This window comes from Ammospiza caudacuta, chromosome 4, assembly GCF_027887145.1.
Source record: "Ammospiza caudacuta isolate bAmmCau1 chromosome 4, bAmmCau1.pri, whole genome shotgun sequence".
NCBI classification, from domain to species: domain Eukaryota; kingdom Metazoa; phylum Chordata; class Aves; order Passeriformes; family Passerellidae; genus Ammospiza; species Ammospiza caudacuta.
This window is the reverse complement of record NC_080596.1, coordinates 23,516,668-23,531,221: the sequence shown is the minus strand read 5'-3', so window position 1 is coordinate 23,531,221 and position 14,554 is coordinate 23,516,668. Positions and strand designations below refer to the sequence as shown.

The window sequence follows — 14,554 nt, the reverse complement described above, 5'->3', positions numbered from 1 at the left end:
CCGCTCCATCGCCCCCGCTGCTGCCGCCAGCGGGCATTTCGTTTGCAAACTTAAAGGCAAAAGCAGCTCAAGTTTGAATGGTTATTTATTTCCGTCTCCGTCCAAAAGGAAACGAAAATAGCGAAAATAGTCCTTTAGGGCAAGAACTAGACTTTTTTTTTTTTTTCCTACCCCCGGCCCACGAAAGGATATGAAAACTTGCTCTAAATGCTCCGAGCCGGCGTTGCAATCTTTCGGGCAACTCGAGCGGGTAACGCTAACGTTTTTAGGAATGCGTTCCCGAAAAAAATCCTGCCGGTATTTCTCAGTCGTCCCGAGCAAGCTTAAAGCGAAATAGCTGTGGGGAATCAGGCAGAGCTTCGCTTTGGGAGAGGGGCCTGGGGCAGGGAAGGAGATCGGCAGAGAGCGCCCGGGTGCCGGTGTAGGATCGGGTGGTTTCCTGACGGGTTCCCGTTTATCTCCTCGTCTGACTATGCTGCGGTGCGATTTTATGCTGTACTTAAAAATCTGGGCAAAAAACAAATGTTTGTTTAAAAAAAATATCGACCGGTTGCTCTAAATCGCATTAATTATTCAGGGTAGATCTATACTTCCTTCGTGTCAAAGTCAAATGGATAGCGCGTTCTCTCTGGGCAGCGAAATCAAACAGCAGTGGACTTTTAAAACAAAATGCAGCGCTCGAGATTTACCGGGGAAAAATAGAAGCAAGGAATACTTTTAGGGAAAAAAATTAAAGGGAAAAAACCCGACTGTAGGGTAGGAAAAGGCATGCTGTAATTCTGACTAAACTGTAGCGAGCTGCTGTACGATGCTTCATATATTCCAAGATTTAGAACAGAACCTTAGAGTAACAGAAATATAGCAGATGTTGTCACATGCTGAACTACAGAATATATAAGATTTTTTTAGACGCACTTTTTTTTAATGGAAACTAGAAGGTTTAGAAAACATCAGTCAATATGCTGAGCTAAGGCTTGGGCTAGGTGTTGCATTTAGCCTATCTTTACATCTCGGAGTTTCGTTTATTTTAAAAAAAATATTCCTTCTGAGATTCAGAAAGAATGTATTTGCCTAAATTTAAGAACCATTCACAAAAAGTCAGCGTAAAGTTAAAGTAATATTTTTATTACTATTTGCAACAAGTCAGTTGTGGGGCACATAATCTGACCTTGGCACCGAAATACATTTAACATCAGTAAAACTTTTTTAAAGGGAGATTTGTACATATAGTTAAATAATTTTTTCACTTGGTGACAACATTCAGGCAAACAAGAGAGCATAAGAAAAGGACTATACATGGATTGGAAAATGTACCTTTCGGGTTTCGTTTTGAAGTTGCAAAAGTCCGATCGCTTCTTTTTGTGACCTTTTAAAAATTCACATTGGAGGACAGGAGGAGAGAGGCTCTTCCCTTTTTCTGTGCAAGGCGGTGAGAGCTGATGCCGGGAGAACCGTCGGCAAGTTTTTAAAGGCCGAGCTGCAGGTGGCTGGGGGGGTGGCGGGGGCGCCTGTCTTTCGCCGCCTCTTTCCGTCGTCGTTCGCGTTAAATAGAAAGTTTTTTAGGCGCTGTTGTTGTTTACGAAGGGCGAGTTTTTGTGCGCGGGCGTGTTAACCCTATAGCTTGTCGAGGCTTTTGGGATTGGTGAGGATTTCTCTGGCTAGCCTCCAGGTCTGTTTGGCAGCGCTTTCCAGGGCCGAGTGGGGTTTGCCCTGAAAGAGGTCTAGGTTGGGCAGGAAGTAGTGGGGGCAGCGCCGGCACTGCAGGCAGGAGATGAGCTGCAGGAGGATGCCGTTCAGCCGGTCGCCCAGGCACGCCTCGTCCCAGTCGGTCTCCCGCGGGTGTTTCTCGCACTCGTACAGCAGCAGCGTCTTCATGTGGTAGTTGTTGAGGGGCTGCCCGGGCAGCTCCAGGTGCCGGTCGCGCAGCGTCTTCAGCACCGACAGGCACTTGTTCCGGCAGCCGCCCATCAGCAGCCGGTTCTCGGCCTCGCCGAACTGCAGCACCCACGCGTCGCTCTCGGCCGAGCTCTGTTTGCCCGTCAGCGAGTAGCACTCCTTGGAGAGCAGATTGAAGCCCTCCGCCTTCACCTCCGCCACCCGGTTGGGGCCCGGCCAGGGGATGTGGGGCATGGGCCACTGCGCCGCGCTGCGCGGCCAGATCCCGGTGCACTTGAAGGCGGGCGTGATCTGCACCACGTAGCGCTCCCGGATGCGGAGCTTCACCTCGCTCGTGTCCGCGATCATCTTCACCACGTCCCGGTAGCTGCACTTGTCCACGGCCTGGGCCACCAGCGTCTGGAAGCGGGAGCGGATCTTGCGGGCGGACAGGTAGCCCGAGGCGGTGATGAACTCCACCCAGAGGGACATGCTGCGCTTGCGGCCGTCGCTCAGCTTGAGCACGGCGCAGCCCGGCAGGGAGCCGTCGTCCACGAAGTTGAAGACGCCCATCTGGTTGAGGTAGAGCACCACCTCGAACTCGGTGGGCGAGATCACCTCCAGCCCCTCGTAGCGGGCGTCGATCTCGCTCAGGGAGCTGATGAAGCGCGGCTCCTGCACCTCCACCTCCTTCAGCACGTCCGACACGACCTTGCACACCTCCCGGATGGTCTTGGCGATGGCCGCCTTGCGCGCCTGGCAGCGCTCCGTGTAGTATTTGTTGAGCTGGTAGACCAGCTTGGCCTGCGCGGCGATCATGTTGGGGCACAGGTCCGGGCTGTACACCGGGCTCTCGCAGTACGTTGAGGGATCCAATGCTTTAGCGGTGGCTGCAGCTTTGCGGAAGGCACCGGCCAAATCGCAGACCCCCACCGCCTCCGGGAAGAAGGCGGCAGCGGCGCGCCAGTGAGAGCAATTAAAGAAATCGGTGAGGGCGGCGAAGCACAAAGGAGCGAAGCCCAGCGCTGCCCCGGCGAGGAGGAGGAGGAGCGGGCCGGTGCGGGCTCGGCGGCGGTGCTGGTGATGCCGGAGCCGCTGCCGGAGAGGCGGGCAGCCCCCGCGGGCTCCCGGAGCGCAAAGTTTTGGATGGCGATGGGGGCAGGGAAGTCTGGGCTGCCTCTGCGCTCAGGCGCCCACCCCCCCGCGCAGCGACAAAAATGCCGTTTCAATAGTTCATGGAAAAAAAACCCCAAACAGCAAAGAAACTTCCCCAGGACTCGCAGAAGGTTCCCGCAGAAAAGCCGGTCGGCGGCGAAGTTTAGAACCGCACACGGTACGAGAGGAGGAGAAGAATGCGAGCAATGCCCTCAGCGGAAGAGTGAACTCTGTGTCTGTCTGTCTCTCTCTCTCTTTCAGTCCGTGGCACCGCCAGAGATGTGCATGAGTTTGGCTGCCGCTCGCTCAGACTGTCAGGGGGTGTTGTTGATTTCCCTTTTCCTGCTGGAGGCGTTGGCTGAACCCGGCTCTGTGGCTGTCTCTATCTTTAGGCGCAGACGGGTGCACTTGGTCTGGGATCTCTCATTCCCGTCCTGCAGCTCTACATAGATTGTTGTGAGAGAGACTGTATGGAGAGGAGTTGTTGCCTTTTTTTTTTTTTTTTTTTTTTTGGTTGTTGTTTGTTTTCTTTGCACAGACTGTGGTTTATCCTGAGCGGGAGGAGGGCGTAGCTGCCGTGCCCGGGATGGGTTCTCCTCCCCCTCCCCACCCCTGGAAGTGCGCGCCGGGGCTCCCGGTGTCCGCGCCTCTGGCTCCGCTCCTGCCGCGCCGTGTGCCCGCGTCCCTCTCGCGGCGCTGCCGCCGGGCCCTGTAGTTTATGAATGGGGCCGCGCGCGGGCGCGGGGCGGGGCCGTGCCGCCAATCGCCGCCGAGCTGTCAGCGCCGCGGCCAATCGCGGCTCGCGGCGCGCGCACACGCGCCCGCGCTCCCGCCCCCGGCCCCGCGCCGGGGCTGGAGCCGGGATGGGCTGCAGGGCTGGAGCCGGGATGGGCTCCGGGAGGGAGGCTCGGGGCGTCCCGCCACCTGGGGCCGTGTGTGTGTGTGTCGGGTGAGGGGAGAGGAACAACAAAAAATCCCTGTAATTTCGCTGTGGCGGCCGGTGAAGGGCGAGGTGAGCTCGCTTCTCCCTCCGCCCGTGCGAGGGGACCCGGCGGCAGTGCCGGTGTGTGCGGGGAAAGGGGAGAGGCGGGCTGGGGCTTCACCGCAGGCATAAATCTCATATCGCTTAATGCCAGGCTGCAGCAGTGAAAGTGAGACCGTCACCGGAGTAGCGTGGCACACCTTGTTTTACTGCCCCCAGTCACCTTAATTTAGACAAATCTTGTGTCATAAAGTTCTTTTCATCCTCCTAAAGCGGAGGATTGAGTTATTCAAAAGGAAACGATATTTTATGCAAGTTTGTATTAATAAGAATATGAAATGGTTTGGATATAAAGCCGTAGCCCCGTGGTGTCAGGTCGGAGGGAGCCCCGGGGCAGTACCTGCTGCGAAGGAGCCCGATCTGCTTTTCCTGCGGGAACTTAGATGGAAGGGAGGGCATTTTCCACACCTCCGGTGCTCGGGGCGAGGGTGCGCAGCTGCTTTGCCCTCCCCCGGGCCGTGCAGTGCCGCGGTGCGGGCCGGCTCTCGCCGCCCGGGAGCCCCGCCGGGGCCGGGGCCGTGCAGACGCGCGGTGCGCTCCTCCGTGCGGAGCCTCCCGGTAACCCGGTGGGGCTCGGCTCTTTGCGCTCTCCTCCTTTGCCTGCAGCTGACTGATTTTAATAAAGAAAATACCGTCGTCTGTTTTCTGTGTGCGCTTAAATTAGAAACATGTCTGGTGCCGGCCGTACCGCTGCAAGAAGTAAGTATAGACGTGCCCGGCGCCGGTGCGGCTCCGTCCTTCGTGAGGAGAGGAGCGGCTGCCGGCTTCCCTGCCTGCCGCCGGGGCACGCTGCGCCACGGGATGGAGGGGCTGGCCCGGCGGTGCCCGGAGCTGGCAGCGGTGTGAGATGTCCCCGCCGGGCCCGGCCCCGTCGGGAGCGAGATGAGCCCAGAGAAGGCTCCGAGGGGTGCGGAGAGGGGACGGGCTGCCCCGAGGGCAGAGCGGGGCTGGCGCCGCTGCTCTCACGGTCCCTGGGTGTCCCGGCGATGCGCGGGCTGGAGCGGGGCTGTCCCCCCGAGGCGCGGGTCGGTGCCCGCGGAGCTGCTCCCGGGCGGCGCTCGGAGCTCCGTTAGCGGAGCTGCTCTGTGCGGCTCGGCCGGGCCGGCGGGGCTGCCTGGTCCCACGCCTCGCCTCCCGCTGCCCTCCGGCAAAGGGAAGAGTTACTTAGGGCTGGGGGTGCCTTTCACACGCCACCGGGGCGAACTCGCTGCCGGGCTGGCACTGCTCTCCGTGCCGGTGAGGGCTCTGCACAGCCGCCCTCCGAGCGGAGGTGGGCAGGAGGGCTCCGCGGGGTCTCGCTTCCCGCAGAGAGCGCCCAAACCAGGGTTTTACCGTGTCCTGGGCGCGGAGGAGGTTGCCGGAGCCTTCAGGCGGCCCTGGCAGTGGAGGGGGCACACGCGTTCCTTTTTTCAGGGTAAAAGGAAAGGTTCCATTTTTCAGGAGGAGAGGGTGATTCCCTTCCCACCCCCCCCGAAAAGGTGCCTAATGATGTAGCGTTACCAGTGTTCAGATTTAAAACAATTCATTACCAATTTTCCTGCCTGAGGTTGAAACCCTAGTAAATAATAAATCAGCTAAACAAAAGCTGACTTTAATTTATTGCCCCAACGCTAATTAGAAACATCATTTGAGCAATAAACTTAAACACTTCCAGCAAATAATGCACGTGAAATCCTTCTCTCCCGTGTCTGGGCGTTTGTGGCCGCACTGCATTAAGACCAGCTTCATCTGTGGCGGAATTTGCTCTCGCCGGGATGAATAATTGAAGGGGGAACAGTATCCGAGGAGGCTATAATTGAAGAGCCCTTGTCACCTCTGCTTTTATGTATGTTAGTGTAGAAGTCCATCAGCAGCTCCTTGATGGTGTATAAAACGAAGTGGCATCCCCTCCAGCAGCAGGAGATACTGTATTCCATTAAAAAAGACCGTGTGCGTGCGTGTGCCGCAGAGAGGGAAACTCTCAGGGCTAAAAGCCACTTGAAGTCTTCAGACCGATTGATCTGTATTCTCTCGTTATAATCCGTCTCATCATACTTGAGTTAATGAGGCAGGGGCGGGGGTGATCTGATGGTCCTTGACAAATTCATTAGGGAGGCTGCGGGACATTTTATTTGACTGTTAAACATCGTGTTTGTTTGGTTTAAGCAGTGCCAACATTAGCATGCCGCTGCCTGGAGCTATAGTGTTTTGTTAGCGAGGGCTTCTGTAAAAAGATACAGGGAAGGGGACGCGGTGTGCAGTGTTTGCTCTTGCCTTGGCTCCTCCTGCACCCTCCCGCTCGTACGGCACGGAGCTCGGGCGGGTGTAAATCCAGCCGTGCAGGCGAGGGATGTGCCACGGTGTTCTCTTCACACTCGGGATGGCAAAGTAGCAGCGAGGGGCTGCCGTTAAGACTTGTTTTTCTTTTTCTTTTCTTCTTTTTTTTTTTTTTTTTTTCCCATCAAGAGAGCATTATGGATTTGTGTTAACCGCTGAAACAACAAAAGAAAAAAAGGCTGGAAAGCAGCTCAGAGTTTTAGCAAAAAGCATGCAAGTTTTTTTCTGTGTTATGATATAGCATACTTTCATTTGATTCCCTAACCAGCTTATCAACGTGGCACACGTTAAATATTTCAGTCTTTTAATAATGACTGGTGTATTTTAAAGTTTCTATAACATGCTACTGATATAAGGTGTAATTTTTAAGGTAAATCAAAGTTTAATCAAAGTGACTTAAGGCTATTAAAGGATTTCTGCCAAGCCTGTCCTTTGTCTCTCCCTTGCTGAGAGGCAGAGGGAAAAGTGAATTCAGGAGCAGGTGCTCCCAAAAGGGCTGAGAAGTATTTTTTAAGAATAGCATATGAAATATATATGTGTTTGTATATGCTTTGTTCGTGACAGCTTTGCTTATGAGACCCAGCTAGTGTTCCATTATTTTCTAGTAGTTGGTTTCCTCTCTGTCCTTTCATTTAATGGAAACAGTTTTGCAGAAAACGGAATAATTAATCTGCTTGTGGAACCTAGCATTGTGTTATTTTTTTCCTGGAGATCAGTCTTCAGACGTTCTCAGCTTTAAGTGCTTTGTAGGACTCTGCTTCCATTTATAGAAGAACTGTATGGGAAAAGAGCTAGTGCCCTTTGCCTGTCATTTTCATACATTCCTGCACTGCTGATGAAGCTTGAACTGCTGCAGGGAATGTATGGATTTGAAAAGAAATGATTCAGTAATGCACGTTGCGTTTCTCCATCGCAGAACCGGGTTCATAGTTACAGCCAGCGCTGTGCTGGGTTTGGGGGATAAAATTCCTTTTGCATTCGATGGTGTACAGTGTGTACCTTTTTTTGGGAGTCATGGCTGGGCTTTAGTATCTGCTGATCTGTTTTAAGGTCTGTGTGTATGAAGTTAGTTGATGGCACACACCGGAGAAGTAAGGATGATTTCATTTTTACCAATGTCATTCATGTATCTCATCAGCCTAAAGTGTTGTAGAAATCTTGTACCTTTTTTTTCCCTGTGAAGATTGAGTGGTATGGTAATTAAAGAATTCATACATGTTTTTAAGTCTCGCCTAGCTTTCATTTCTTTAGCAGGAGAGGGGTTGCTTCCAGCTACTCCTTTAAGTAGCTTATTTATGCTTTCCTGTTCAGTCTTAAAATGTGAATGTGTTCATAATGTGGTGTTTAACATAAACAATCTGCTACTGAGGGACTTCTTCTAATGCTTTGAACTTTGCATTAGAGGTGGCATCTTCTCTTTTCTCATGGTGACTAAGGGTGACTTCTTTTAGCTGTTGACTGGTTTGAATGCTAAATACTGTTTTGTAATTTTTTCTTTAATAAGTTGGCAATCAGGGAGAATCAGATATATACTAAAAAAGAACAATTCTAGTGCTTTTGTAAAATTTTATTCTTGTTAAAACTTCATGTGGGCCTTTTGTTTGGATGCAGTTAGTGTGGGTGCATGCTGTTTTATCCATTAGAAGTAACCAAGTTCATGTGTGTTGGCTGTTCTTTATTTATAATAACTGATTAATTATACTAATAGCATCACTTTTAAGAAGTGAAAACATGTAATATGCCAGAATTTTCTCAACTCTACCTCCAATTGAATGCATTAACTCTTATTTGCTTGAGAAAAAAATATGAGGTGGACTACAGAGATAACGTTTGGTTCTTAATAATGCTGAATCAGCACTGAATCAGCACATTTTAAAATTACGAAAAATACAAAGATGTTATAAGCCAAATCAAAGTTTTGGAAATGAAAAAACTATTCGTTTGCATGCTTTTGGTTTTTTTTTTTTTTTGTCAGTAGCTGCAGATGATTGTTCTGTTTATTGCCTTAGATGTTGAAGTCTCTGCATATGCGTGATGATGCCAACAGACAGCAGCCTGTGTGGTTTTACTGGTTAGATAGTTATTTCTGAGATCAAAACCTTCATGCACCTTTGTCAAGACAAAGCATATGTATAAGTTCACCTAAAATTGTCTGAGTTACACTCTTTTAAAACGTCAGTTTCTAGGTCCAGAGGCAAAAGCTCCTTGTTTATAAGCTTATACTTAAAAAGGTGCTTTTTCAAGTACAACATAGAGCAGTGTGAAATCCTCTGCTCCTCACCAGCCACTGTACAGGTTATAACGTTTCAGTGAGTTTCTATGAGGGCAGTTTATAAAGGGGAAGGGTGTTGTGGGAGGAGGGAACAGAGGGGGCTCAATCTTCTCAGTAGCAGTGGTGACCAGCACAGAATAAACCGAATTTCTGTCTCGCTCTCCTCCCTGTATTTTAAGATGATTTTGTTTTGACTTTGACTCTGATAGGAAAAGCATGAAGTTTTTATTTAATTTAAAGGAAGTCCCATTTGAGCAGTCTTCTAACTGTTCCCTCATTCAAATTAAATGCACAGTTAGAACCATCTACTTTTCAGTGCATTGTACTTCATAGTTTTGAATTTTTATCCTTTGAAAGTACTATGTTGACATAAAAGTAGTAAACTACAACTTTTAAAACCATTGCAGGGGTTTTGTTGCTACTTCTAATGGGAGAATCAAATCATAGCTAATCCTATTTTATATCTTGCTGTGCATATCTTATTTCAGAATAACTTCTCTATGTTAATATGCTGCTCTCTTTTTAATTTTCTTATGAATTAGGTAAAACGTGTGTGCAAAATAGTTCAAGGTACCATCTCCCACTGCTGGAAAGGGGAAACTGCATTGGCTCAAATAATGTATAGAAGCCATCTGCATAGCTTAATTGAAATAATATTTGGTGATCTAAGAGATGGAAATTGTTCCTTTTCTTTAACCATCTGAAATAAAACTAGGATGTAAACCAGCTGTCTTGGCCTATGGAAATCAAGGTTCTGCCAGTCTGTTTCTTTTCTTCATTTTCTACTTCTATCTTCCTTTATTATCTTTGTATCCCAAGGAGTCATTCTTATTTTCTAACTGGTTTTGTCTGCAACAAGGGGCTGGGTTGGTGTGTTTAAATAGACTCTGGATAGAGTGAAAAATCTTTGATCTATGGCTATGACTGCTTCCAAATGATTTGCTTGCTGGGACTGGACACTGTCCATGCCCTTTCACTTCGCTATCAGATAGGCACACAAAAAGGACTTGACATGCTACCAGATGCATAGTTAATCATTGCATTAGGTCTGTAAAGGGGACCATCCAGACTCAATTAGGTCTACCATTTTTAACTAGTGTTTGCTCTGTAGTTTGTTTGGAGTACAATATTAATTCTGACTGCCATTCTGTTTATCTAAAAGGGCTTTAACGCAGTTCTATGCTTTCGTTTTCGAGGAGTCTTCTCTGCATTTGTGCTGTTTTGTGTCTGTTTAAAACATTGTAAATTTGGTACTATGTAACAAATACTGCAGTGTAACATATTATCTGAAGCTTTAATGAAAAAAGTTTTTTATCTTTTTGTAATTCAGCAATTTTCCTTTCTCAATTCCAGTTTCAAAAAGTGCATTTGAAATAACCTAAGTGCAGCAGCTGGCATATATTGAATCAGCATTCAGAAGTAAAGCTTGCAAGGGTATCTGGAGTTTTGGAACTGAGTCTTAAATGCTGAAAACCAAGTGGCAGCATTTTTCCTCTCACTTATTTACCAAGAACTCATTTTTATGTCTGGCACTGCACAGTTTTGTGTGAGAAGGATATTAAGGGTGCATGATTTAAAAAGGTCCAGCTGTAGAGTAAAAAAGCATTACTTAAATTATTGTTCTGAATCTTGCCTGGGAGTTCTAGGAGTAGTTTGTGTATTTACATTTACAGTTGTTAACTGCATGCACTCAGTAAAATCCTCTGAAAACTCCTGGCCTTCTCAGAGTTTCAAAAAATTAGTATTCACTACAGGTCATAGATGTAGCCAGTCCTTTCATGGTATGAAGAAGCTTGGGTGTTCAAATTCTATAAATTTTTTGGATCATTCATGCTGTCTGCATTTTCCAGTCATGAGTATATTGTGTATGGCAGGGCCATGAAAGCAGGAACATGAAAGGACATAAAAGACTTTTTGATTGAAAATTAAAATATAAGAAAGGAGGCCTAATCAGAGACTTTAAAGGTATTTTCATTTGGTTTTAATATTTATTTATTTTGGAAGAAAGGAGGAGCAAGGCATTCAGCTATTAACTTTTTAAAAAAGTCTATATGTAGTTATAAAAACTGTTGTATTAAACTTCAGATTATAGTTCAGCCTTTACTTTAGATCTGAGATTTCTTGCTTTAGTTCTTTGCTTCATGGTTGTCAATATCCTTTGGAGGAGGGCACATGCATTTAAATGTAACATTTATAATTTAGTTGTAGTCACAGGGATATTTAGAAGTTGCTAATGGACTTCCAAGATGCAGGATATACCAGTGGATACTACTCAGAAGTGCCAGTTAGGGCTCTCTGGAGACTTCTAAATAATTTATGGCTACCTGCTGCTCCAAAATACAGGTGTGTGTCTGTGTATTTTCCATTAATGTTTCGCATTGATGCATACAAATACTCAGTGGGCAATAACCCTAATACAGGAGTCCTTTAGAGGCGCAGGCAGGTGGCTTTTCCCCATCCATCATCCGTCCTGGAGGTTCATTCTGACTGGCATCTGCATGCCAGCACGTCTCCAAAGGGGAATTGTTTGTGTACTTTGGGGGCTTCCAGAGTGCGAACTTGAAAGAAAGTGGGGCTTGAAATGCGCGGTCATTTGTGAATTTATGTTTTATCTCCCTTCACTTGAAAATTTATGAGGAGAGTGACTTAGGGTGCTTGCGTTGTGTGTTCCAGGGCTTGCCCCCACTGATAACACCCTTGTTGGCGTGAAAGTGCAATGCAAATTATGACAGTTACAACCTTCTGTTTTGTTTAACCTGTCAGTGGATTTCCTGGCTCAGTGCTGAGGGCAATGGCGTGTTCAGCGAGTTCCATATTCACCTAAACTTAAAAGGTCAGGTTTCTACAGGCAAGCCTAGTCAAAGCCTAATTGATGAGGAGGGCAGGGGGACAGAATTTACTGTTCTGTTGGCTAGTTTCATATCGTTAGGTTGTCCTGAAAGCATCAGGCAGTCACAGCCCCTTTCATGTAAGTGCTGACCCTAGACAGGAGCTGACAATCAAAGGAGGCAGCCACAGGAACCGGTGCAAGTAGGCTATTGATTTTTCAGTTAGGTCTAAGTAGTTTGTAGTATGGGTAATGGGTGGCAGAGGCAGGTATGTCATTATCAATGAGCTCCAGAACAGCAGCGACAGCCCCCGCTCATATTTCCTTCAGCACTGACAGTAGGCGTCCTGCGCTGGTCAATAAATCGCCCAACCTTTCACTGACAAGTGACTTGGGGCTGGGGGGGAGTCAAAGAGCTAAACTTCCCGTGCTTGAACTTGACATGGGTGCAGAGCAAGGATCTCGACATCTGCGTTCCTGGCTCGTCGGGCAGGGAGCCCAGGAGAACGCAGGGAACAGACCAATGGGAGCTGTGCGGCCACGCAAGGTTAGCTTTATTTTGTGCCCTCTAGAAAGTCCAAGATTTCCCTGAGTTCGAGTGAAATAGCTTAAAACAGCAGCTTTCTGTATCAGCATGATCTGTTTCAGTAGTTAATTTAGGTTACCATGGCAGGGCTTTGTTTTTACTTTAGTATTGCTCTGCATTTAATCAAGGTTATACTGCCATAGCAGTACAACAATCACAGTCTGCCATTCAAAATCCACTTTTAATTCCTAGTTTCCTCTTCTTAAATTTCATGTATGGAGACTACTTAAAGATATTGGAGGTTTCATATAAATCCAAAGTGTTAGCAATACAGTTTCTGTTCTGACTACCAATGCTGTTTTGGGTCGGTAGTGGAGGACCAATACTTTAGGAAGCTGAATAAAGTTTTTATGACTTGGATTTTACTAGCTGTGGTTTCTGAATTTAATAGAGGTAGATCCAGATTTTAGCTTCACACTTAATTAAATTCTGAAAGATATTGGGAGAACATAAAAATTGTAATAAGTGGTGTTTTTTTTTGGTGTTTTTCTTTTTTTTTTTTTTTTAAATATACCTGTATGGAAAATCAGCTACATGAACTCATGCATCTTAATCTTAATTTCATGAAGTTTTCCAGTATTGTTACTCTATTTGAGCAATGTAAGTTATCTGCATTTCTTTTAGAAGTTGGAATTCAGTCAGGTTTTATGCTGTGCACAGATGTTAACAAAATAGCATATGCTTATAATTAAAAAAAAATCTTTAGACAAATTGAAATAAAGCAGAAGAGTAAATGTTTTGAAAAACTTCCTTAAAATAACTCATTGCTATGGTATCTTGTTCAACAATGTTTGTAATGTTACACAGAGCAGGAATCTGAGACTGTGTGTGTTGAATAGCTGCAAAGTATCATCTGTGACTGAAACTTTCATCTGTCTGCAGCAGCTAAAGCTGTTTTCTTCATGGCTGACTTTAACTGCAAGGGCAATGTTGACACAGACACAAGAAGTGGGGTTGAAATTTATCACTGGATTATGAAATCCTTTAATAAATATTTATATAAGCTAAAAACCTGAATACCTGTTTATTTGGAGCAGTTATGAAATTGATTAATTGTAAAAATCTGTTTAGATACTGTATTTACCTATTTGCCTATTGAACGAAGCTTTGGAAGAGGGACTGGCTAGCTGTCTTCCAGAGGAAAAAAAAAAAATTTAGTTGGATCAAAAGTGTGCCAGGTTGTTTGAGTCCTTCCATATTTAATGGGAGTTTTTCTTCTCGGTTGTTTTCTTTATCCTGCAGGGCATTTTTTGTTTTTTCTTTTGTTAAACTAGGTGAAAAGTGCAGCCATGCAACCTGAATCTTACCTTTCCTTATAAACAGGTCCAGCCTCCTTTACTGTATTTTTAGTGTTGCTGGCATGCTGTGTTATTGCAGAAATGTAAAGAGGAGCTGTAGAAAGGCGACAAATTAAATTTTCATGAAGGAACCCCCTAATCAGCAGTGACAGGGTAAGAGAAAGATGATTGCCACTTGGTCATTGTGGAGAGGCACTTAGACTTGGTGTCAAGGCTTCTGTTAATGATGACTAATGTCTTTCTTGGAGAAAACGCATGCTCAAACATGCCACAGGCCAGGAAAAGAGTGGGGGAATAGGCATGTTAAGGAAAAAGGCTGTGGATCCTAAAACAAAAGCTTAGGTCTTCGGATGAAAAGGGCACAATGTTTTTGCAATGTCAGAAGGCACACCTATGGAGCTGTTCTTGTTGCATTCTTCAAGCATAATAATAATAATAATAATAATAATAATAATAATATAGACATACACTATTGTGGTCTACATGGTGTCTGTTACTTTAATTAAAAAAGGAGATGGTAATGACACAGATGTGTAAGCACTCTGGTCAGAAATAAACAGTCACATTTACTCTTCTGTTAACAAAGCTTGCTTTTCTAAAGGAACAAAAGCTGCTGCAAAATATTCTTACCTAAGCACAGGCTCTGCTCTGAATAAACCTTCCGTAGTCAAATGTAAAATGACTCCAAAGACCTTTTTCAAATCTTTAAGCTTTGGCTTTTAGGTATATTGGCAAAAAAGAGGTGGCACATGTCATTCCTTCAGCTTTTCCCAAAGTGAGACCTTTCAGAAGGGCATTTGCAATGCTTGTCATATTTTTTCATATATATTTTATTGGCCTGACAAGTCTAGAGGACCATGAGAAAACAGATGTCATTGCATTCAGACAACACTAATTACTCTGGGATTTTTGCAGCCTCAGTGCCTGCATGTAGCTGTCGATTATGACTGTTTATGTGGCCCATCATGGGTACACGATGCACATTCAGATGGTGTCACCAGCCTTTGTGTTCCCTATTATCACACAATAAGATGGAAAAATCAGCAACAAGCATCACAACAAGGAAATGCCTTAATGGGAAACTTCTACATGCATTTTGCTAAAGATTGCATTCGCAGTCCTTATTAGATTTAAGTGTTTCAGCATCTGTTTGCTAACTGGAGTGCAGCACGGTGGCTGTCAG

The 14,554-nt window shown here is 46.3% G+C and overlaps 2 protein-coding genes across 2 annotated transcripts in view; one reads left to right on the top strand and one right to left on the bottom strand.

Moving 5' to 3' along the window:
* Positions 1–14,554, top strand: part of LRBA (LPS responsive beige-like anchor protein) — a 370,657-nt gene that overhangs the window by 206,113 nt on the left and 149,990 nt on the right. The window lies entirely within an intron of this gene.
* Positions 1,158–3,418, bottom strand: MAB21L2 (mab-21 like 2). Its single transcript, XM_058804239.1, has one exon. The coding sequence runs from the start codon at positions 2,692–2,694 to the stop codon at positions 1,615–1,617; it is 1,080 nt and encodes a 359-aa protein (XP_058660222.1). The 5' UTR covers positions 2,695–3,418; the 3' UTR covers positions 1,158–1,614.

Bases quoted from the DNA above. Each gene is read 5' to 3' on its own strand.
- MAB21L2 (XM_058804239.1), bottom strand. From the start codon at position 2,694: ATGATCGCCGCGCAGGCCAAGCTGGTCTACCAGCTCAACAAATACTAC.